This window comes from Phlebotomus argentipes, unplaced genomic scaffold (genome assembly GCF_947086385.1).
Source record: "Phlebotomus argentipes unplaced genomic scaffold, Phlebotomus argentipes genome assembly contig_15, whole genome shotgun sequence".
NCBI lineage: Eukaryota > Metazoa > Arthropoda > Insecta > Diptera > Psychodidae > Phlebotomus > Phlebotomus argentipes.
The window spans coordinates 2,468,178-2,493,822 of NW_026776181.1; the positions used below are offsets into that span (position 1 = coordinate 2,468,178).

Below are 25,645 nucleotides of genomic sequence, written 5' to 3' on the forward strand. Positions count from 1 at the left end.
AACCCAGTGTCATTAATCCGGTTCATTTTATCTTCTCCGCTTCTGGTTCTCAGCATTTCTCAACTCGCCCTGCCTCCCCTCCGAGTATGAATGGCAAGAGATTTTCTTCTTGATTCCATCCAGTTAATTTTTATGTACACTGCGTACATCCAGACCGACATGGCGCTCATGTGAGAATGAAACACATTAATCTAATCTTGATTATCCTCCTGGCAGAACCAGAAGATTCCGTCACATATCAATTAGGCGCCAAATAGCCAGGTAGAAAGGGAAGGAGAGGAAGGCGAATGAATTACGGGACGGCATTTCATGTGGTAGCGCTCAAAACATCGGATATCAGTGAACAATTTTATTATTTTCTCAAAAAGATACAACACGTGAGACATTCACAGCCATTTAATAGACTTTTGGGGTGTGTGTCCATTTGTGAGATAAGCATCCTAATGAAATTTCAACTCAGCATTACCATTCCACAGTCATTTCATTTGGATAATTGCATCCTCACAATATGATAACTAAATTACCACTCTATTCATTCAAATTAATAGACACAGTACTCCTGTGAGGAATAATTTCCGATGCCTTGAGAAATTCAAGAGCGCCTGCATCCATGTAATGAAGATTCAGATTACAGTTTAATGTGGTTTATATAGAGATGAGATCAAGGCAAATTAGGGAAGACATATTCAAATTGCTTTTGCTTTCTGTGTCCCATAAAATTCAACCCTTAACCGCCAAAACTAGTAACAGGAAATTCAATTACACACAGTTAACTGTTGAACGCGTTTCAAACATCTGTTAAGGTTGATCGATTGACAAGACAACACACGGCAATTCCAATAACAGTTCCTTGCAACTTCAACTGGAACGAATTGTGACGCGCATCCCAAGAAGAGTCTTAGCCAGGAATTCCCTTGGAAAATTGGGTTACGACATAGAAGCTCCTCAAACTAATGCATTTTATGACAATAAATCAGACAAAATGTATTCGGCAAAAATACTTTCCGGTGAAAAATTTGTCAGAAATAAATCACAGAGAGTTTGTGGGATCATTTCGTGGTGGAAGGATCTATTTCACCCGAATTTGCCCGGAGAGAATGGGCGTGTTTGACCCGACAATACTTCCTTTCTCATGCTGAAAATGCTCAGCATGGGAAATTTTCTAGTTTGAAAATATAGTTTTACACTAAAATTTTGATAATATCAGTGTTTGGTAGAACCACAATAAATGGGCGAAATTTCTCTGCCTGGCCAAGAGCTTCATATGCAAAATTTGTGTGCCCCAATAATTTTATTGATCAAAAGTGTTTCTGGTTGAATTGGAAAGAATTGCAATATTCATTGGAAAACCTAAAAACCTAAAAACAAAAACAAAAAATTGCTTTTATTCAGAAATTGATTGGATTTAATATCTTTGACAAATTCTACACACAGATTTTTTCGCTCTGTGCAAAGTTCACCCTCAAATCCACCACTTGAGAGCTGAAAGTTTATTAAGCGATTGTGCAAAAAATTGCATTTGTCAATAGTCGTTTGTTCTGGGATTGAATGGGTCGCAATTCGGTTGAAGAATGGCCGCTGTGCAAGGACTTTTGCAATTGACTTAATGCAATTGCTCACTGTAATTATTGTACGCGAGATTGAGTGATTTTGTCGTGGCGAATTCTCTGTGGCAAATTCTTTCCGCGAAAGGGGATGTGAAAATCTTTTGCTCAAAACTTACTCTCTAGTGGCTCCTTTGTCCGCAATTATCCATTCAGATTCGCCCTCCTCGTCGTTTTTATTATTTTCCCACTGTATTATTTTTCACCACTCTCTGTGTTTTATCGCAATCATCCACTTCTTTTGCCACCCCAAAAGAATGTCCCCTCGAGGGTGGGAAAAAAATATTACCCAGACCAAGACGCTCTCCAAGCAGTTCGTCAATGAGGCCCTGAGAGTTTGCTGTATAGAGAATAGCAAAAGGAAATAAAATCTGATACACTTGAGTTATTTCAGCTATTTCACTCTTTTTTATTATTATTTTACACTCCCGCAGACACTGAGCTCGAAGCGAGAATTTTCCAGTATATTTTTCATATGCGATTCCTCTTCAGTGCCACTCTTATTATTTCATTTATTGCGAATATTTCTTCTCTATCTCACGTCCTCTTCACAGAGAATAATCCACTGGCAGATAATTCAAAAGTACAGCAATCATTTTTATTTTCCCATTACATCTTCATGTTTTCTCATTGGGTTTTTTTGGCCGCCAGCGCGCCTCTTGTTTTTTTTTCAAGATTTTTTTTCTTTCTCCCTCTCTAGAGGAACTCTGTCGTCTCCCGTGAATTGAAAAGTGAAAACTTCAGCGAATTTTCGTCGCGCCACCCCTTTGAGTATAGTTTATCGAACCTTCGACCTCTTTTGCACAGAAGGGGAGGAACAGTGGCAGGAAGACGCGTCACATATAATCACTTCCGTCGTCGAGTCACCAAGTCTTCAAATGAGATTTGCACACAAGAAACTGTGTAATTTTTCTTTCTGCCTTCCATCATCTTTCCGCCCACCTATTCGCCCATTTCTTGTCTCTATTCTTTGCCACAAGAAGCCACACTTTTTGCCACTCGTGCCCTGAAATCCGCACACACTCTAATTCGCAACTCTGCAATCCGATCTCGGATACGGGGAAGAAGTCACACGAAAGAGCGGAACTCGCTGCAATTGAAGACGTAGGGTTGAAATACTGGGTCGCGATTGCCTTCCGATGGCTTCAGCTGCTCAACCATCCACTCGCCGAGGGGTTTCGCGTGCAACTGAACAGCGAGGGAACGTTGATGAGGTTTGGACGGAAAGCCAAAGAAGATGAGAGCAGAGAGAGAGAGCAAGAGAGCGTTCCGCCGAAATGATAGTGAGAGAGCGAACCATTGAGAAGAACTCTCAGCGACTCCAGTCATCACATGTCGTAGCGGAATTTTCAGTTTCACCAGCAGCATAGAAGGCAACATAATCACGTTATTTCAACGGAGGAATTAAAATATTCTTAATTCTTTGCTGTATTTCAGAAAAATTACTAACATGACACTAAAAGTCGGTGCGAAATCAACTTCCATTGTTATTATTTGTCAACCAATATGTAAATTCATGTTTGGAAGCGCCACACAATATCTAGGACTTCTTATCAAGTGTGTCTGTGTACACAAATTGTGCAATGATTATATTAGATTTTCAGTCTTAAACAGCTGTTCTTTAGTTAATACGTGAAAATCACTTTCTTATTCAGTCTTCTAGGCGAGATAAGAAACGATGTAATTCTCATAAAATTGGATTTTCCTTCGTAATGCAATTGAATGCATTCCTCACACACTTCTTGCTGTAACATGCAAATTCTACATATTGCACATTATTTTATTTATGATGATAACAATTCGCACAGCGCCAGAACGCAATTGTTGCTCTATCAGAGTAAGTATCTAACATGCTAACATAGAAGCTCGCCTTCCTTTCACATTAATCCGAATGTAATTCTCGGAACATTTCTCAGCAATTCCGCCACAATTCATCGTTTGACAATTGTCTATTGAGGGCTTTTCCACATTTTCCCATGCGAGTGCCACAAATTCGCAAACTTCGGCCGCATCAGCGGAGCTTATCCTCCGCGGAGCAAAAAGCTCAGGCATGTTCTCTGGCGCGTGGCTGTTGTGGAAAAAGCGTAGATTTTCCACCGTGATTTTGAGGAATTCATCCGGATGTTGATTATTTTAATTAGGCACTTGAGCCATAAGGAATTATTCAGGCAGTGCCGATGGGACATGGCAGATACCAGACACACCGAGGGTGATGCTATCACGGCAGAGGCGCACACATGACGATTGCCAGAGAATGGGCTCATTCGCATTATGGTGATGCCTTAAATATGGCCCCCTAAAAAGGGGCCATAAAAAGAGGTCGCCGTGGAAGGACAGAGAATTATTCATAGGAAAATATTTATGGGCATTTATCGTTGGTTAGTTTAAATGCGTCAATAAATTATGCGAATTGTTTATGGGGTGAAGGAAGACATTTTCCTCCTTATATATCCAATTTTCCATGATTTTTCTCACCCACACAAACCCACACTTTGCCGTCCCTGCAAGATTTACGCTCATCTGAGAACTTGGGTGAAATAATTTACTGTCTGCGAATTTAATTATAAATGCACTTTAGTTCTCAATTCACCAATAAATTCTCTCTTGCTCGAGAATTGTGTAAATTTCACTCTATTATCACACAAATTCCTCCAACAGTCTTCTCAGTTTTGTATTGCACACAAATAATGTTGAGTGGCAGAAAAAATGCCTGTTTTCGCAAGTATCTTTGCATCTCCACTCAGAAAGCAATAATTGTCCATTCTTCTTGCCGAACTCCAAAGTTATTCCTGCAATTTTTCACAACATCATTCGCCATTCGTCTCCTCAGTGCACTTGCAGCTTCTCACCAATCTTCTGCATCGTCGTGTGCCAAAAGAAGAGTCACTTCGACGACCTCTTTTCGGGCGGAAATGCGAGAGGCCGCGCGGCATTGAAGGCCCATTGGCATGGATGCGAAACAATTAATTATTCAGCAATTGTCTGCAGAGGAAAATTAATTAAAAGTTTAGCTGGTGAGTCGCTGGTTAAGGAATGGACCCTTTTTATGGACTTCTTTCTCGCCGGAAAATTAATTTCCTCACTCTATCCGTGAAAGGTTGCAATTTATACTAAAAGTCTGTGGCCAGCAGAACAAGGAATGCAATAAAGATTACGGTCTTTAAAGTCAAGCGAGTTAAACGATAATAGAATTATGTTGAATTACATTGATTAAACATGATTCTGTTTAGAGAGATAATTTGAAAGCCGCTGTATTATTCATAAATTTGAAGATATTGAAACACATTCTCTCAATCATCAAATATTCACCACTGTAAATCAATAAATGGTGTCCTTTATCTCCGCATTTGGCAGGAAAAGTGGCATGAAGACAGCCGTGAAGCTCTTATCCCCCCATGAAGGTGAATTATTTTGCAATTAAACTGGCAGATGACTTTTTGTGTGACGCCAGCAAAAAATCACTTAAGAGCACATCTTGGCAAAAATACGACGTTTGCCCCCATTGGCGCAGTTTTTTGCGCGTCACTCAACATGAAATTATGCTAATATGCTGTGCGACAGACATTAGACGCTCAATATGCCATCGCAGACGGAGCAGAGACGTCCCACGCCACAGTGACTCTGTGCGATTGCAAGGAAATCACTGTGATTTTCGTGCTGAAATCACAAAACCACGACCCTTCGTGTCCATCTTTTTCCAGTCTCTTTGCCATGAATTGCACGCGACAGTGGAAAATATCAGCTTTGTGCATGTGATACCCGAGCTGCGTCCGGCATATCGCTGGATTTCAGGGGTGGAGATGAGGTTTTGAGTTCCAATTTGCGCACTCGCGTAGCAAATTTCACCATACAGCTTTTTCCTAGTGCGTTATTGCCATCAATTGCAGTGGGATTTGCCTAGAAGAAAGTGCTTAAGCCTTTGAAGTGCCACCGGAAAATTACTCTGATCTGTTACATGACTGTTCTAGACTTGATATGCTTAGGCAACTTTTCAATGGGGAAATCATTCTTGTACAAGCCATTTATATGCAGAGATCCGGACACTTTGTTTTATTCTATTCCTTTAGAAAATGTCAATAGAATATTAGTTTGGTCTTCTACTTATATTTGTAACTGTTCAAACAAAATTACAATTTTTACATCAATGTTATACTTCTCATTCGCTATCACTTAACTTACTCAAACACTGCAAATAATGTGATTCTCCGATGAATCTGCTGACGTTGCGTTCAATGCAGTGAAAGATGCGATAGTTTCACCCAATTAGGTGTCTAATTAACTCTGGATGAGTAAAGAACTATTCGTAACTTTGAAGAGGCCAATAGAACTTATTAAATTTAATTATATCACTCGCATTCTGTGGCTTTCGGCGAATTCCTCTCCATTCGCTTGCGTTCAATCACACTTTGAAACACCCTTGCAAATATGTGTATCTTTCCCTGAGATTTAGGGGGTGATTTGTGGAGTTGGGTATCGATAAACATCCCAAAACGGCGTCAAATGTAATTTGTGGCCGCCGCTGGCCGAGTATTTGACGTGGCATGATGTGCACTTGATGCTGAAAGTTAATTAAATAAACGATAAGCGCGCCACAAACAATTGATCTCACTGGGAATGGCATGAAATTGATGAGATGCCATCTCAATGCCACAACCATTCCAGGGATGAAACCCATGTCTTCGGCTCTCCCGGTGAGCTTCTGTGCGCGTGTATTTATGGTGCCACCGCCGGGCGATTGAATATTCATCACGGACTATAGGTTTATTGACGAAAATGTATGTTGATTGCGATGGGACAGTCAGATAAGGGCAAAAATGTTGGAGGAAGAGAGCGAGAGGAAGACACTGTCTGTCGGATCTTTTCACTTATTTCCGATCAACGGCTTCCTCATGTTCTTTTCTGCAGTCTCATTGAGAATTCAACGCCGGAGTCGCGCGCGTGTCCAAGACGCAGTGTTTGCCACCCATTCAACATGCACTCAACTATTTACAGTGGAGGAAACAATGCAACGAACTCCATTGCCGCCTGTTCGCAAATGGGAACTCAATTATGTACTGTGGACAAAGTTTTTGTATTTGCTTCTATTATTCCACTCAACAAAGAAAGATATAATCTAATAGGATAAAATGTGAACAGTTTCATAATTCTTCAGCACTTATTTCCTCCAAATCAGACTGAGTGCTTCACTGCTTTCTTCACTTTGAACTTATCGATACGAATTACGTGCGATTTCTTTTTTTTTCTTAAGACAATTTTAAAAATCGAAAGTAAAATAAAAGAAGCTGAATAAGTTTCTAGGATACTCCGCTTGGCTATTTCTCATTGAGTAAACGGTGAAATGGACTGAAGGTAGTGATTTGGTAAACTACAAACTTGCATAATTCCTTTCATTAACAAAGTCAGTTTGTAAACTGTAAAGCCTCTCATTGAGCAGTCGACGGATAATTTCCAGACATAAACAAGGCGAAAATCTAATAAAACTTACGCCCGTCAAGACAAACACGATACCATTAAAGCTCATCTCTCTCGGATTTTCATCCGACATATCTCTTGAAATTAAACTTTTAATACCAATTTTCCTTGCGTTGCCTTCGCAAGCATAAACTTTGAAATTGATCACATTAAAATTGCACATGATTGACTAAAGAGGAAGCCCAGCGACGCTCTTACATTAGAATTTTCTATTAGTCTTCGGGAAAACAATTAGCAGGAGGAGTTCAGAGTACTCACCTGACCGCTTTTCCACAGCTCCTGCGAGTGTCCAACTGAGGGAAGTCCAACGGCGGAATCTCTCTGCGCAATCCACAACACAATCGACAAACAACCCGAGAGGAAGTGCAGGAAGGAGTGAGAATAGGGATGGTGAGTTGTGTTCAATATCTTTTCTGTGTGTGTGGCCGAAGAAGAGCCACAAATGTTGCACAAATAAATTGTTTTATATACACAAAACTCCCAAAGCAAAAGTGTACAGTTTGAGAGCCACAAAAAGCCACCCCAAAATGCTCGATTTTTCATGTTGAGTCATAAATATTTATTTTTGCATTTCTTCTTCTTCTGGGAAAATAATAAATATTGCGGAAATTGGAAGAGATTTTCGGTCTCTTCCAAAAATCTCTTCTTTTTTCTCGCCGAGCGCGTTCCGGAGCGCCGGCAGCAAAGAAGACAGCCAAAAGAGGGCTCCTTCAAAGATCTCACAATTAGTTAACACATGGTTCAGCAGAAAATGACACCACAATGCAAAACTCTCGAGGCGTTCTTCTGTGCCCTCTTCAATCACGTGCAAAACCTCTTAAAATCTCTCACACTCCTTTATGCAAATTCACAGCCTGAGCGCGCCTCTTTCACAAGGCGCTTCAGCAAAATATCACATTTTCAAGGGTCTTTCGATGCCATTACATAATGTTTATGAATAAGGGCCGCTCAGAAGAAGAAGATGGAAAAAAGGCGTATGGAAAAGACGTGAAACGAGGCGAATAAGAGCGTGTTTTCTGCCTTGTTACGGCTATTGACAAACAAAATATCCATTTTTTCGCTTTCTATATATTAAAAAAATAATAAATGATTAACAAAACAAATGTACAAGTAAATGATTGGTTCACTTTCTTCTTTTATACCTTCATCTGTCATTCATGCCTAAAGAGATTCCTATAATCAAAAGGTTTTCTGTGTTTCTCTCCTCCAAAATGGAATATTCTATAATGTGAGAAAGTTTTTCTTTTTTTTCTTCTTCTTTTTAGCGATTGACATTGTGTGTGTTTTGTTGATGGTTGTTGGTTGTGAAATTATGGTTAAGATAAGTTTAAGAGGGAAGAGAACAAATTCTAAAAAATAATTCGTTTATACTTTTGTAATATATTTTAAAAACTTTGGAATATTTTTCTCTTGATTTTTTTTTTAAACTCTCTACACAACGTTAAATTGTTTACACTTTGCTGCATTATCCCAGCATTAATCTCGCCTAGCATTTCTATTTTTTCTTTTTTTTTTTTTGATCATTTTGCCATTATCACTTGGGATTCTCATCGTCATATTTTGTTCATTTCTCTATTATCTCGCAAATATCTTCCGTGAAACTGACATTGTTCCGCAATATTACAGTATTTTTTTTTCTTTCTATTCTCCATTTCAGATTAAAACCTTTTTTTTCTCATCGTCACATGCTAAAAGTTCACTTTTTGTGTATAATGTACAAATATAAATAAAATAGCCTACATTTTTTTCTGGACATCAATTCTTTGTCATTACTAATTTTTTTTATGTGATTTTTATCATCTCTTTTCTTTCTATTTAGTGTTTTGTATAATCCTAAGACGGAAATTGAATAATTTAATCAACACTTTGCTCCTCACAATCTAGCACTTCTCTCTCTCTCTCTCTCTCTCTCTCTCTCTCTTGCATCACTTCTCTACACCGTGATTCCTTAAGGCCACAAGCAATAATAATTCTTCATTTTTAATATATATCTTGTATATAGTAAATCACTTGTTTGTTCTCCTTATAATCTTGCTCGCTAAATTTAGTAAAATATGTCGGTTTTATATCATCTCCTCTACACAAATACTAACAATCGTGGACATTCTTATCTCGCCGGAAATCCATTCTATGCCACCCAAAATGATGTGGAATTACGTCAGGGATTAGTTGAAAAATTCTATTTTATCATCTGTTAAAATTGAGCATGAATCTTGTCGTCTAACGTGACGGTATTAATAGTAGTGGTTCAATTAAAAATATTTAGTACTACTTTAAGTTCTTCTTTCCCTTCACTCTTCTCACATTCTCCGAAATACATTTTCCTCATGATTCTCTCTTCTCTTTCACAATTATTTACCAGGGATATTATTTCATTAAACAGTGACAGTGTGCAAGATAAATGAATTTTGCTCTTGTGTCCTAACATCATCCCTCTTTTTTCACATCTCTCTCTCTCTCTCTTCATCATTAAAATGAATACCTAATTTTATCATTTTTAATTGATAATAATAAAATATATTATGTAAAAAAAAACACAAAGAGAGAATTGTCGAAAGTAGACTGTTTTTTTGTGTCTGTGTGAAAATTGTCCATTGTTCCCTCCGCTTTTTTTCTGGGGGTCACGCGCGGCTCCCGATGGCCTCTTTCTTTCCTCGAGTTCATAAAAATGGATTAGTTGAATGGGTGGAAGTGGTCTGAAAATACACAACAACGGGCAATCAATTATAAATTTGACAAACTCATCTCGGCGCGCGCGCCTCTGAATTAATTACAGCGAAAGGGTTGAATGAGAAGCTTCCAGCGCCATTGTTGAACTGCGGGGGCGCTTCCGTGGGCTTCGCGTAGCCATTTGTGAAGCCATTCGTCGTCGCGAAAGCGGCGCCCAGCGGGGGCGTCGTCCCACTGAACACCCCCTCGCTTTGCGCCCACTGAGCGCCGCCGCCGCTGGCCTGGAAGGGATTCTTGAATGGATTCGGACTGCCGCCCATAAAGTTCGCCGGCACTTCGCGCTCCTTCGCATCCCGCAGCTGCTCATCCAGATCCTTGAGGGCGGCATATCTGTCGGCGGACGGCGTCGAGTTGAGCGACGAATTGGATGCGAATCCTCCACTGGACGAGTTCAAGCTTGTGCTTGAGCTCAGCGACATGGGAAGACCTGCAAGAGTGTTCAGAAGTCTTAGCGAAAAACACTTTGGGATTAGACTTAGATCGCAGAGAATCCGTCAGCTTCAGAGCAAAGATGTTGTATCTGCATAAAAACCTCTTTTCAGACACTAAACTTTTGTCTTTGAATGATTTTTACTCAAAATTTATTAAACTGTAAGCTTATGCTTAATTTGCTTCTTATTTCTTTAGCACAACAGAAAACATGCTTTTCTTTTGCGATATTGAACAAAGTTAAACTAAACAGAAAAAAAATAAGGTGGAAAAAATTTAATAAATTCTAACAATGCAAAAACCACTAAATCGTCAAAATGCAAATACTAACTTTTCTCTTTCTTAAAGCCAAAGATTCATAGAGTGCGAAATGATAAAACCAAAGAAAAAAAAATCATCAAGCACGACTGAAAAATCAAATTGAATTGCTCTACACGCAATTGCAGGAAGTTGTTGGCGAAATAAAAATAAAAATAAGGTGGAGAGGCAAGTATAAAACCCAAAAAAAAGAGCAAAGCAATTGATAACGGGCGAAAAGTTTCCTTGGGGTAAAGAAACGAGTGAGAGAGAGCAATTGAAATGGGGTGTTGTGACCACACAAAGCCACTCTCAAAACACACAAATACACGAACGCTCCAAACTTACTCCATCGATTCTGTTCCGGAGGCTGTAAAGGCCATTGGAACTGCTGCCAGAAACTCCACTGTGTCGACGGTGGAGGTGGTGTTTGGTAGGCTAAACAAGAACAGAACCATTGTGAATTAAGTGCTATGTTTTGCCGCCTCCCCCCCCCCCCGAGAACACCCGCCCTAATGATTTATTCACACTACATTTGAGCGAAAGGCGCCCTCGCAAAGGCAAATGCCACGGAATATTATTCAGAAGCACCAACAACCATTCCACCGGACCACTCAGCCATCAAACAGGCCACTTAAGCGCCTTATAAGATCCACTGGAATGCAATGAATGCATTGATTGCAAGTCTCTATGAAATTTTCACAAATCTCGCCAGGATTTTGCCAAATAATGCATTCACAATTTGCCACTTTGTGACTGAATTCTCAGCGATTTCACAGTGTCGATTCTAACTGAATCCATTGTCATTCATTTATGTTTTGTGATATAAAAATCTAATCTAAAAAAAAACCGCGCAGTTCAATTTCACAGCGAATCGTGTGATGCAAGAGTTATGCATTTGATATAACGCGACAAAATCATTTTATACCAACAAAATCTCATTCGTTTTTAACCCAGATTGAAAGAGAGCAAAATCCCATGGGAAGAGTCACATTTTTCCAAACACACACACACACACAATTCCAAAAGCTCAACTCCAAATGAGAGTCACATTTGACGATGTATTTTATGCATTTCCTCACGCCCCAAATAACCCCCAGGATGAATCGTAAAATCATGCCATAAAACGGTTCAGGTTCAATTCACCCAATTTGCCCATCATATCACGACAAACAAACACAAGCTCAGAGAGTTCAGGAGATGAGAGACACGCCAGGACAATTTGCAGATGGCAAATAGACGAGTGAGATGGAGACAAGGAGGAGTGGCTCCTGGGGGAATTTAGGCTTACCTGCTGAATTGTAAATGGTGTTGTGCTCGAAATCGGCAAAATTCTCATTGACTCCGCCATTCCCATTGACCTGCTGTTGACCAGATGATGCTGATGATGGATTGTTGGTGCCATTGGCAATTTTGCCTGGACTCTTGGCCGTTGTATTCACCATTGTTGCACTCGATGTTGCATTAAATATAGTGGCCGATCCGAAATCAGCCACAAAATCTGTGTCCGGTGTGAATTTATGATTATTATTATTTGCCACTATTCCACTGAGATTGCTGCTGCTTGTTGTGTCACTCGTGAGGCCGTTTTGATGTCCACCGACGCTATTATTGTTATTATTATTTAACCTAGTTTGACTATTGCCCAAGTTAAATAAACTCGTCTCACTATCTGGCGTGAACTGATGCTGGAAATTCACTGTGCCTTTCGTCGTTGAGCGCGCACTCTTATTATTGTGCAGACGCAGCGATTGCGGGGGCGTCAGTGTGATTGATTTCAAGACAGCTGTATTGTCCAGCGTCACACTATTCGTTGTCGTCGCCACTGACGTCGTGGTAGTCGCAGATGGTGTCAATTGCTGGGACGATGCGAGCGATTTCAGCGGACTCGCCGGCTCCAAGTAGTATCTGCAAAGATTGCCACAGCCAACACAGAGGCATTTGTTAGAGAAAAAAGTAGGAAGATTCTCCATTTCCGCCTCTGATAACAACACAGGCAAACAAACACACAAATCGCACATTTCACGAGGGAAAAACGCCACATCTTCATATCCACCTTTTCTCTATATATTCAATTTCCAGCACTTTCTGTGCATTTCCACATCTTGTTTACCCCCACAAGGACAATAGCAATATAAACTTCACCATCACCAACCATTGTTTATGCATTCTATGTTTGGGAGCTTAACAAACTTCATTTCAATTTGCCAAAATTAAAATTCACATAATCGACGCTAACAATCTGACAAACTTTTGCCAAAATTCTTCTGCAAGTTTCCCATTTTATCAGATACTTTTTCTCAGTTTCCCCGACAATTCTCGCTCCAGAAGTTTGTCTTTGGATAGTAGAGTGAAAAACAAAGGCAAAGCGAATCTGGTTTTTAATCCATTTGCAAAATCTGCTTTTCTCATAAGTTTCTAACTAGTTTATTCCCCAAAAATACCGAAAAACAACAACAGAGCATGGAACAAAAAACTCACCTCTTTCGCTCGTATTTGTCAATCATCAATTCACGCTGATCGTGCGGTCGAGTCCTCTTGGGATCCCACAAGCCCAGCCAAGTCTTAGCGCATTCGTCATTCCCGTGACTGCGTATAAAATCAATCTCATCCGGTGTGAATGTGGCCATTGAGATTGACTTGACGCGATGCGGTGGCGTAATTCCCCGTCTGAAAGACGAGACAGAGAGAAAGAAGAGAGTGTGAAAATTGTATTAATTGAATCATAACTAATAATAATATCACATAATAGCAACTATATATTTTTTCGGTTACAATATTAAATTGATGATACCTAATCATGTATAGGATTTCAAACGATGAGAAGAGAGAGAGAAATACGCCACATTTCCTGCCATTCACATTCATCATCATAATATGATTTTATTGTTAATTCACATGCTTCCAAGCCACTCATGCCTTATCTTGTTATGGTGCCCAGACAGTCGATTAAATTCAGGAAAATGTTTCATCGATATTTCCACCGCACAAACATCCACTACGTGCGGTTCTTCCTAATCCCTCCACTTCTAGAGACACACGTGCACTTATCGCTTAAGGGAATCGATTCACTCTCATGACTCGGAAAACCCACATTTTAAATGTTCAATTAAATATTCACTATTAACATTGCGAGACATGTCGATGTTGTGGCCAAATAACCAAATAAACATTTTCCCATGCATTGCAATTACAATCTGATGATTGAACTCTACGTGAAATGCATTCATGATCATCATAAATATGCACTGAAGAGATCTTCTTACAAGAGAATCTCACAAAATAGATTATGCAAGAGTCAAATTGTCCCAAATGCAAATCTATCGCACTCATTGGCATACTATTGGGTCATCTCAACGTCTTCCCGTCATAGGAGTTTGTTGAAGGCAAAAAAAGGGCGATTTAATCCATTTTTATCCCTCGTCTTGAGCATCTTGAATTTATTGTAGCGATAAAAACAGCAGGGAAAAAGAGGTCTTATCTCAAGCGGCACACAAAAACTTGTGAGAATACATTTTCTTTCCCCACTCACTAACTCTATATCTGCAATCCAGCATCTCTCTTTCTCTCTCCTCGTGCCTCTTCTCATATACATAACAGGCAAATGATTTCCCGATGAGATCAATGATGGTGACAACCTTGACTTAAATCATATGCAAATTGTATATCAATTTGCATTTTTCTCACACACCAAATCGCAATGGCGCAAGAGAGATAGACTCTCTCTCTCTCTCCGTTTGTCTACTATTTCCTTCTTAATTTCTTTCCATCGCACGTCCAACAGAACAACTCTCGTCAATCGCCTCCAAATGAGGTCAATGGGTTCACAATATTGGATACAATAGTTTACAATTTTCCTCTCTTTGCGTCACCATCGCCATTTGGAGGAATTTGCATTTTAAAACACTGTCATTTCTCTCTTTTCTCTTTGCTTGTGATTCTTGTCTTTGGAAGAAAAGACAACTTTTCCTACTATCTCTCTCCTCACAATCACTTTATCATTCAATTTGTGACAATAATCGATCTCTCCTGTCATTCCATGCAATGTCAACATGTTGACTCTTCTGTTACACATTCCTCTTCAGCAATTTTAGCCTCATTTCCATTCAATTTTCCTTTCAATCAGCATTTGCATTTCCTCCCACTCTTGCGTCACAAATTCCATATTTCCCTATCGAAACTGCTGAAGGCAGCATGAGAATTGTCGAATCTTTCTTTCTGTCTTCTCCCCAAATTTTTTTCCTCCCCCCCAAACTTACGAGGGTCTCGAGAAAACAAAGAGAAAATCGACTCTGCACAAGACACAAATTGAGCTCATTTATACCCATGTAAAAAATAACTCAATTTGCATGACCGAAAAAGTCACGGGATCTCTTATTAGCGTTGATGTGGTTAAATTATTTGTAAGATTTCACCCTCCTCCGCTCTCTTCTCTCACTCCATTCGCACAAAGTACTCTCGAAAAAGTTCATGGACAAGCAAAAACACACCTACTCTCAATTATTATTTGTCTCCAAAGGGAATTTTTGATTAAATTACACAGAATAATGATCTCTCTGATGTTTTTGTGGCAATTCAAGAGAATAGAAACAGGAGAAAGAGAGATGATTTGGAAAGAATAATTCATCCATTCCCAGTGTACACTTTATTCCTCGTGCAATCTACATGCAATAAAATCTAATTCATTTGCAAATTTATCAAGTGGGAGTGTTTTTTTTCACATCTCTTTCTCTCTCTATGTCTCACACGCTCACACCTTTTCAGAAAAATCCACAAAATGCCATATCTCGTGAGTATTTGTTTACACACGAGAGCATTTGCAGATGAAAAGCCCGTACAATTAAGCACGCTGCAGAAAAAGCGAGCCCAATAAATTTAGAGGCAGGCAGAGAAAAAAAAGAGTGCCCAAGAAAGAGTCTCGTAAAACGTGTTGTTTTATTTACTAAACCATTTTGCAGTATCGCCATAAAAATAAAGTGTATTGTGTGCGCGCCGTTGTATCACATTGGAAACACATGTTTTTCTACAATCCTCGTCACTTTTGAATGCTTTTCTTTCACATCCAAAGGAAAAACCGTTCAAATTGCGAATTTTCCACCCAAAATGACTCGACTTCTTTCATCAAACCAATATTCTCTCTCTCCAAATAGCAGCGAGATCATCTCCAATCATTGAGTGGTGGAAAAATGTTTTCAAAAATCAGTCGTGCAAATAATTTATAAATGTGTGCACAATTCTCCTCACAACATTACATACATATATATCGCACAGGCTTTAGACACACTCGGAGTTTCCAAAATAATTGATGATTCATGGAGTTGAAGGAGGAAGAGTAAATAAATCTTTTGAAAAAAACTTATTCTACACACATACGCGGAAAATGTATTACAAAAATATGCCTTCAGATTGCTGATGGGTGGTTCTCTATCATGACTTTTTATTTATACCATCAACTCCAACCTTATATACTCTGTCCGTGTTATTGTTGCAAAGAAGTGACGGAAGAAAAACACTAAATAGAGACGTTAGCGCAGAAAAAGTGCCGCGAACCCAGCTGACGAACTCGTTCATGGCTTCAGCCATGCCATGAGAATGGCTTTATAAGTAGCTTAAAATCATCGCGTCAAATTCTGATTGTCAATTTGCATTACGAACATTATTCAATCTACAATTAATTACATATTCCTCGGGATTACACAATATCTCACGATTAAACATTAACCCAATTAATTACATTTATGCTTTATCAATAGAATATGAAATCTTGATGAGTATGTGAAAGAATTTCCCAAGATAAAAGCATAAGGAGTAACATTTCAGAGGAATTCCGAACGAATTCTTCACACAATTGAATCATCAAATTACTTCTTTTGATGTCACAAAATGCGATTACTTCTGTAAATGTGACAATTTCGTGTGGGTTTTGCACTTAACAATATCTCGGATTTCCTCCAAAAATTCGCTGTTGTCAAATTATTGGATTACAACCTTTGTCAACAGCGAAGAAGGTGAATCATTTTGGTAAGTAAATTTAATAAACCCAAACTGATCAACAGGAAAAGGCGACGTCTTCCTGGTCTGTCGGGTGGCATTGTTTGCCATCAGCGTCAGCAGAACACAATAATAATAATAAAATAGTAAAAATAAATAAAAATAGACTCACAGAGAATTTTCAATCTCCAGCACAGAAATAATTGATTGAGACAAGATGGAATAATTACACTGAGAACGTGAGACGCTTCAATTATCACTTCCACAACATTTTGGAGTGCTTGAAGTGCAGCTCAAGTCACTCGACAGTCTTGACATATAAAGTCACTCCATCTCAGAATGGCCCTCTCTCAATTGGCTCTACAACTTGTACATTCTCTCACACTATTTCTCACCCCACAAAACCACTCTTCTTAATCCCTTTTTAATCACAAACTCTCTTGTAAGTGTGAAAAGTTTTCACAAGGAAAACGCTCTGCGGAGCAAAACTTCGACACTCTCTTTCTCTCTCTCTCTCTCATCCTCCATCAACCCAACTTCTTTCGGCCAGAAGGAAAGTTTGCAAAGTCTCCCAATATTTGTAAGCACGCGAGACTTTTCTCTCGCACTTTTTTCCTCCCCACTTCTCTCATTAATATTTTCCCCATTACGCCGAGAGTCTCACTTTTTCCTCCCTTCACTTAGTTTTTTCCGTCTCCTTCTCTTAACATATTGATTTTTTCTCACCATCACACAGGCCAAATGCCCTCCATTAGAAGCCATTAACAGGTGAGAAGGTGGCATAAAAAATATCTCACAAAATAATTACTCTAATTGAATCGTTTACTACACACACAATCAACCCCCGCAGTGTGTCTCATTGCATGAAACTCCCACTGAATTGTCACCTTGCAATGTCTTCACGATGCCTGAAAAGTGCCGGAAAATGTGCAACAAAATGATCATAAGTTCCATCGTGCTTTTCAGCATCCAGCCAAGGCTTTATTTATGCGTTTGCCTTTTTAGTGGGGAAATAAGATGGAAAAACTAATATATTATTTTAATTAACAATGAAAGTTTCTGCAATAAATTCACAGCAGGAGACAAAACTTCAAAAAATACAACTATTGCCATTGTTTAACCATTGTTCTCCGAATGCTCCATTATTATTCATATAAATGCCATTACACTTTTGGCATTGTGCAAGAGAATCCCATTGAGATATTCTTCGTGGTGTTTAGAAGTTATGATTGAGTCTTGTTGAATAAATTTCCCACTCATTTTCAACACATTTTCTCTGTCATCTCAAGCAGAATTTCCACCTGAAATACAACAGAAAGAGAAAGAGCGAAAGTAGAACTCACAAACTCTGATGTTTTCTCAACTAATTTTCTATTATTTTAAGTTTGCAAATTCCATTAAAAAAGCCAAAAAAGCACTCTGAAAGTTCGTGATTTTCACGCAAACAAAACCCCACTGAAATCACCTCTAACTATCAGTGGGTGGAAGTTAATGAAAGACACATCATATTCTTCCACAGTGAAATATATTTTTCCGAGAATTATTGAAGGAGAAACCAATGTCTTCTGAGCTTTGAGCTGAAGAAATACAGTAAAAAAACACACCTCAATTAACACGAGAGACTTGCTATTCATCCTCTCTACAGCAAACACCGACAGTCGCGCATAATCTTGATAGAAACCATCGTATATAGTGTATTTAAATGACCGCACTCGGGCAATTTTCTTAGAATAACACTCCCAAAGACGCTCACACTGGTTCGAAGCAGACTCTCAGTCATTGTGCGACACACGCGAGAGACAAAGAAATCATCAACACTCTACGCGCCTCTTATGCTAATTCGCCACAACCATAAAACACTATCAAATTAATCAATTAATTGAGTTTGTGGGAAAATTCACGAAAATCCACTCGGCGTACCGAAAAAATGCCATCATCGCCAGTCATACCAATAAATTACCATCCGATCGTGATTGTTTTTGATTGAATTTTCGCGTGTACGTTCACTATCAATGTGTTTCTTTTTTGTGTTTCGCATAAAAAAAATATATTGTGCGTGCTATTATCGAAATTTATACTTGCTGTTCATTCATGTGGCTAAATTATCGCGTCCATTCTCTCCTATTCCGTCAACTTTCAGTGTCACACCACAGCAAGAAGGGGAGTCGCAATAACCCTTTTCACAGCCAACACACACACACACTTCACACTTCACTTCAACTGGGAACAAGTGCGACTCTTCACAGAATTTGCAAAAGAAGAAACATTTTGTAAATTAAGTGGTTTCTCCACTTGTTCCCTCTCTTCTTCTTAATTATCTCCCCAATCCAGAAAACTTTTCCAACACAATTTCCATTCACATTTAATTTGCGGAAACTCAAGATAGACCCATTACAGCTTTACCTTTCAATTTACCTCTGTGTCTGTCGCCCTCTCTCTCTCTAATGATATTTCTTCATGCAAATTTCAAGAGACATTTCAGGTGTTAATATAGCGAAATATTAGATTCAATTTGCGCTCTTTCAAAAGACCTTCAACAGAGGTCAATATTTGATATAAACGGTGAAAGATTAATGCTTGAAATATACAATTAATAGGAATATAAACCCTTGTCAAAAGATGTATCACATTTTCAAGTCAGGTAAAGCTCTCTTGAAGCTGTTTTTTTTTCGAACCATATTCTGCATATGATTGCTCTGCACAAAACCCTCCATTAAAATCCTTGCCATACATCTCAATTGTCTGACTGCTCTTTGAACTCCTCCTCTTCTCCGTAACTCTTCTTCTTCATCAGTACTCGGGGCATTGCAAGAACTCTCTCTCTCTCTCTCTTTCTCTGTCCTGACGCGCAACATGTCTTTCACAGATAGTTTCTTGAGATCAAAGTTGAGACTCTCCACCACACTTTCGCCCATTTGTCATCCCCCCGGAGTCCACATACCTATATATACACTGCGTTCGCCCCGAGAGAAAGAGTGTTGCTGAAAAGCGCTGTTATCAGCGAATATTTGCGGGCTGGCACACGCGAAGAATCCTGCATCACCCAAGTGAATTATGAGTGTGGCTGATGGCGAGGAAGGGCCGTAAAAACCCAAAGCTTCTGGAGGATGAGTAAGAGAAACAGAGGGAAAAATTCCAACTCATTCTCATCTGTTTTTTCCTCCTCTTCCAACACTCTCCCATATCACCCATTCCACCCCACGCACTTGCTCTCTCTCTTCCTTGATAAAAATGTGACTTTTGTGCTGGAAGCGCGCGCGTTTCTCATAAATAAACTCCTCCTATCACCATCTCTGTCTGTCCTTCCTCTTTGCCTTCAATGGCAATCATTTTGTGAATGAAATTGAAAACCACAATCGCAGTATAATTCTCTAAACATACGCATTTATGGATAAAAAGTGTTTCTTCTCTCTCTTTTTTTCACACCCATTTTCTCGTGCGCGCTGCGTTGATATTCCCTCGACGAAGTGGGAAATTGTGAAGGAGAAAGAAATCATAAATCAGGAAATATGATTTCCGTGCCTCAATTTAGCACCATATTATTTTATTTCATACATGCTATGGAGCATTTCTTTTGTCATGAGACACTTCGTTCGCATGATATCAATCCCTTCGAGACACCCAAAGTAAATTCACACAACTGATTTTCTCTGGTGCACATTAATCACTCTGAATTTGGTGACAATTTTGCAATATTTGACCCATTAGTCATGGTCGATGCGTCGGAAAAGGGTGGGCCGAATGTAATTCCTATTTATGTGTGCGATTACCACTGATATCCGATTTGAGCCTACTTAACATACATATTGCAAATATTGTTGTCGCTATAATGTATCAATTGTATTGAATTCAGGCCAAAGATACAAGCACACTCGTGGAATGTTCGCCATTGCTTGATCTCTTCCAGTGATTCTTGCCCATTGTTTTGCCATTACAACACACGTTAAATTGATCACAAGTGGAGGCAGAGAAGTGGGAGAAGAAAAAATTGACCTTCGAGCCGCGTGATCTCTGTCGAATTGCTAAAGTCTCTAGGTCACGAACTTCTTTAAAAATAAACCATCGCGCTCAAAGTCGCCATATGATGTGCGCTCTCTCTCTTAAGCCAGAGAGTGAGAGAAAGCGTAAACAAGATGCTTAAAAATAGAGTCTTTCATTGAACAAAAAGCCCCACACTTCATTTGTCAAAAAAAATCTCTCATTTTAATGTCTCCCTCGCGAACACACAAACACACACAGAGACAGACATCTCAAGTGGCACAGGACGATGAGATGTAATAAATATATTCCAAGAAAATGATACATAGAATTCATCGCGAAGAAGGCCTCATGTGAAAAGTATCACATGGCCGAAAAAAATGTGTATATATGCTTGAGCAATTGAGAAAGGAAACTACACTATCAGTTGTCCCGCACAGGCTGTGAGAATTCAAAGGAGATCATCATGCCATAGCAGAAACCCATAAAGTACCTCATATTACTCGTCCGCAGTTCTTTTTGGGCGCACATAACATATAGAAAAAGAAAGCAAGTCTCCAATTCTGGAATATATATAGAATTACGGACTAAATGTTGTGAATATGGGCAATAACAAACAGAGAATTTCTCTGTCCAACAAACTTTTCCACCCTCTTCTTCTTCTTCATCGTCGTCCTCATCCTCGTCAGTGGACATGCGGAGAGACGAGAAATACCAAAACCACTTTTCATCAGCCCCACACGCTCAATAATAAGGAAAGTTTTTTTTTCTCTGCTTCTATTTTTATCTCTCCATTCACGGCGTCATAAATCGACCAGCCAAAAAAACTGTAATATTACCTATGTGAAATTCATCAAGTATGGAATATAAAACAGTACACAAACATTTTATTCCCTTTCTTCCAACAATGACTCATTTTTTACTGCTTCGCCCCGTTCATTTGAAAATGTATGAAATAAAAAGCGAAATATACTTTCAATTTAATTACAAATTTCTGTACAACATTCACTTAATGGATATAAAAAAAAATACATTTCGACAATATATTATTTCACATCCTTTCCGCTTTTGTGCGAATAACAAATCAGAAAAAAAAATGTCTATCGCAAATCCACCTTGAAAACATATCATTCAAAACACACAAACACACACACGCAGAAACTCTGCAGAGAAATTACTCCAAATTTTCTTATTTACCCACTAAATTGACACGGTAATTTTTACAGATTAAATAAACACATAATAATTCACATGAGCCAAAAATTTTCAGCAAATTGCACATAAAAGCATGAATTGAAAAAAATTCAGCAGAATATTTACTTCACCCTGATTCGCATTTAATTATCTTGACCTAAAAAAAAATTGAACCCTGCTGGAAAAAAAGCCAAACCATGTTTTCTTTTCCTGTAAAGCATTTTTTCCCCTCATTGTTAAATAACATCCGGATGTCTTTCAGACGCACACACACATTTTCGGTCAAATCTGGAAGTATGTCAGTTCCATTGTTGAGTGAAAATCTACCTGGAAACCACCCCGCAAAACCTCAGGTTGACGAGAAAGATTGAGAGTGAGAGGTGAAGAGAAGGAGGAAAAATATACAATCACCAGATCGATACTTCATGGTGTAATGATTAAAGACAAGGCGCACAATTTCCTCCCGAGCAGTTATGAGAATAGAATGTTCGGAATGTAAGTCGACACACATTATTTGCGTCATCAGCCATCGAGCGTTAATTTGTTTATCAACACTAATGATGTTAATATTTATTAATTGTGAATTCGCGTCGTTGATCATCAGCGAGAGACATTCCAGATTACATGGTGTTTAATGACATGTGACGCTCTCTTTTTCTTCTATTCTCTTCTCCTCTCATGCAAGATTCAAAAAGTTCATAGCAAATCATGCGATGAATCTGTTATTCATCGCACTTAAGAAGGCAACAAAGAATCTAACTAGTTTCCTCCTCTCTTTGTGTGTTTTTCTTCACCCATTATAAATCACACACTCAAAAAATCCTCCATTGCACATCCCTTACAGCAGTTTTACTATCTAATCAACGCCAAAGGCATCTAATCTTCCGCTTATTGCAAAAGCAAATTACTCTGATTGCCGAGCATCATGCTAAGCGTGCCTGCTTATCTCGGATTTGGGACACTGGACTCAAAAATTATTACACACACACAGTGAACGAGAGAGAGAGAGAGAGAGAATCATTTAAACAACATTGCGCAGCAATTAAAACTGTGCGAAATAGCCAATGCTTGAACTATAAAGAGTGATTATTTTGAGATTTGTTGGAGAAAAAGCGATGGCATTGATTGATTTCCTCATTCCGGGTGCATCTCAAGCACTCTTCGCACATAATCTGCACAATATTGATGGGATTATATTGCCTTAAGCAAATGCATATTCACCTCATTTTCAGTGTTCAACAGACCACTGCAATCATATTCTCTTACTCAGCCCCACTGAATAGGGGTGGAAAACAGAGAATTTCTAATAAAATGCCAATCTATCCACAAAATGCAATCTACGGTTGAATATCTTCAACATTTCACTCCTGAAAAATTGAAATTTTCCTACGAACGGAGGAGAAAAACAAAAAAATCCAGTTTGCAAGGTGAGTTTTTCTTCAATTTCAAGGTTGTTTATCAATTTTCATGTTAAAATCCATGTCAGGAGTGGAAAATTCAGTTAAAATGTTCTTTTTAAATAGCGAAATGACATTGTCGACGTTTGAAAATCAACTTTTCATAGTTTTTTTTATTCATCCATCGATATGGAAATTTCAGTAAGATTTTCCCTCTGAAAAAGTTTGGGTCTTTTGCTGAATAATCGAAACATGTTCAATGTTTCATGCAATTTTTACATACAAATTCTGCACCATTTCTTGCATGTTCCAGAAGCGGAAAAGGTCTTATTAGGTCTTTTCAGATTGTCTTTCACCCATTTCAGAGGGACGAATGAGAGAATGTCGTTGCTGGAAATCGAATTGTGTGTTGTTCATGATCGCATAAGATGTGGTTTGGTCATCCAATAAATCATCATCCGCACACAATCTCTCTGGTGAGCTTTTGTGGGTGAATTGGGATGCTTTTGGGTGGGAAATGCCAAGGGTTGAGATGATAAACAGTCAAGGTAAATTGCTCCACAATTGAGATATTCGAGAGTGTTTATCCTCACCATTATTCACACACACTCTCTCTCTTGCTCTCCTATCTCTTGTCCCAACACATTCAATGTCCTCAGCTTCTGGGATCTGCTTTCTTGTCCTCTCTCTGTGTGCCTATTAAATCCCATAAATTCCCTATTTATGTTAACACTGTCACGGCGCCCCATTCCGCATTCCGGCCACTCTGGAGGTCTTGTTAATTCCCCCCAGGCCGCCCACTTTGTGCCCTGGAAATGGGCTGCGGCAAATGGACGCCAGCAGAGGCGAAAAAGAGACGAAAATTGGCAATTATTGCCAAACTCCCTGCTGACTCCTTAAGCGGACTCCTTGCTGACAACAATCAGCATGTCAACCGAGAATTTTTCATTAAACATCGCACACATAGAGAAAATTGCGCTGCCAAGCGAGAGGAAAATCATCAATCAAACATTAACAATCAACGATGAAAAGTTCACTTCACATGTGATTTTTATACATTCAATCAACTTTCAAGCATGTGAGAAAACCGCCTATAAATTCAATTACAACTCGAGTGCATCAATTCTGAAATAAAAAAAAAACAAGAAGTCAAGGGAAGTCCCACAAGTTCAGGCTTCTGGAACAGTTCGTCGTGTAATCAATACTGCATAAGCATGTTGTATTTGCTCAATATCGGACTGTGTTCCAATGGCAACAGCAGCAGAAGACATGAAAAAAAACAGGAATGATTCACCCCAAATGCCCCATTATTCATGGCTTGTGTCGCAACACGAAGCGCAATTCACTTGCAAAAATTGTCTAGAAAGAGAATTGAGACACTCGGGAATATATTATCGCAAGTTTTCGCCTTCAAGGATCTAAAGAGAGGTCATCGGAAGTGCCCAAAGATTGACACAATAAAGTATCAACGAATCTTTTGTGTCTATTTTGAAAGGTTCCTCGACACCCGCTTCGCAAATTCAATCTACCCATGAATGTCTCAATCAATAGAATCACAATCAATTAAATTCCCTCAATTCCGTACGAATTCCAATCGAATGTCTTCCGTCAATTGACGGGGAATTTGAGCTCCGCCGAAGCGCCCTGGCATTGTTGACGCCGGCCGAAAGGGCTTGCGCTTTTGTTTACCGCAACAGTTGTGTAAACAACCATGCCTGGGGGGGATTTTGCAAGAATGAATCTCGCTTTTCGCATGCAGATGGAATACATTTAGCACGCTTCTGTGACTCTCGCTGGCCACAGATTTTGAATCGACAATGCCGCTGGCATTTGGGCCAAGTAGCGGATCGTCCGCGAGATGTGCCCATTATTCCCCTTGGCCCCGCTCGCACTCGTGCCAGCGACATCTGGGGCGCTACCCGATCGCCAGGGCGCGGCAGATAGCGATGAGTCACACCTGCTCGCCACCTGCTCGCGCGCCTGGGGGCCCCGCGAGGCCGCGCGCATCCGGGTGATTCCGGACGGATGACAAAGGAGGGCGTCACACTTACAGCATTCCCGAGCATCTGGTGCACACGAACGACCCGATGGTCATGTTGACGTATGTGGGGCCCCTCTGGCCGCAATCGAAGCACTGCCGATTGCCGCCAAGCGACACGATCTCCCGCAGAATCTTCAAATTCTTGTCGTCGGTCTTCTTGCGAACCGCCGCCATCTTGGAAATTTCTCTTTTCATCAACTTCACTGGGGAGGCTCCGGGCCCCCGAGTCTGTCCACTTTGCTGCACTCGCGCACCCCGGGCGCCACTTCTCACGCCCGCTGTCCGCACATTGCACTGTCAGGTGTGGTTTTTCGTTCTCTTTTCCCGTCGCGCCGCCAATTATCAGCGAAATTGCAACATCTTAAGCACCCGTTGTTCGCGATTCCTCGAACGACACTGCCACTTCGGTGACACCTGTCAAAACTTACAGCATCCCAGGCTGTCACTATTCCCGGACGCGCGTCATAAAACTAGTCTAGACACACACCTCATTTCTTGCACCTTTTTTTGTC

General features: G+C 39.7%; 2 protein-coding genes across 3 annotated transcripts in view; both read right to left on the reverse strand.

The window, feature by feature from the left end:
- The window catches only part of LOC132262556 (insulin-like growth factor-binding protein complex acid labile subunit), a 30,060-nt gene extending 27,272 nt beyond the window's left edge, over positions 1-2,788 (reverse strand). The window contains exon 1 of the mRNA XM_059761851.1: positions 1,724-2,788. The gene's annotated coding sequence lies outside the window, so the exon portion shown is untranslated. The remainder of the gene's footprint in view (positions 1-1,723) is intronic.
- Positions 2,789-8,313: 5,525 nt separating this feature from the next.
- Positions 8,314-25,563, reverse strand: LOC132263041 (arf-GAP domain and FG repeat-containing protein 1). Of its 2 annotated transcripts, XM_059762600.1 has the most exons (6): positions 25,144-25,563; positions 13,014-13,202; positions 11,824-12,440; positions 10,881-10,970; positions 9,851-10,233; positions 8,314-9,772 (listed from the first exon to the last, which is right to left on the reverse strand). In XM_059762600.1, the coding sequence occupies exons 1-6, from the start codon at positions 25,326-25,328 to the stop codon at positions 9,737-9,739; spliced, it is 1,500 nt and encodes a 499-aa protein (XP_059618583.1). In that variant the 5' UTR covers positions 25,329-25,563; the 3' UTR covers positions 8,314-9,736. The 2 variants fall into 2 exon arrangements, with proteins under 2 accessions (XP_059618583.1, XP_059618584.1); XM_059762601.1 differs by lacking the exon at positions 10,881-10,970 and having other exon boundaries at positions 25,144-25,557.
- Between the last annotated feature and the right edge of the window lie 82 nt (positions 25,564-25,645).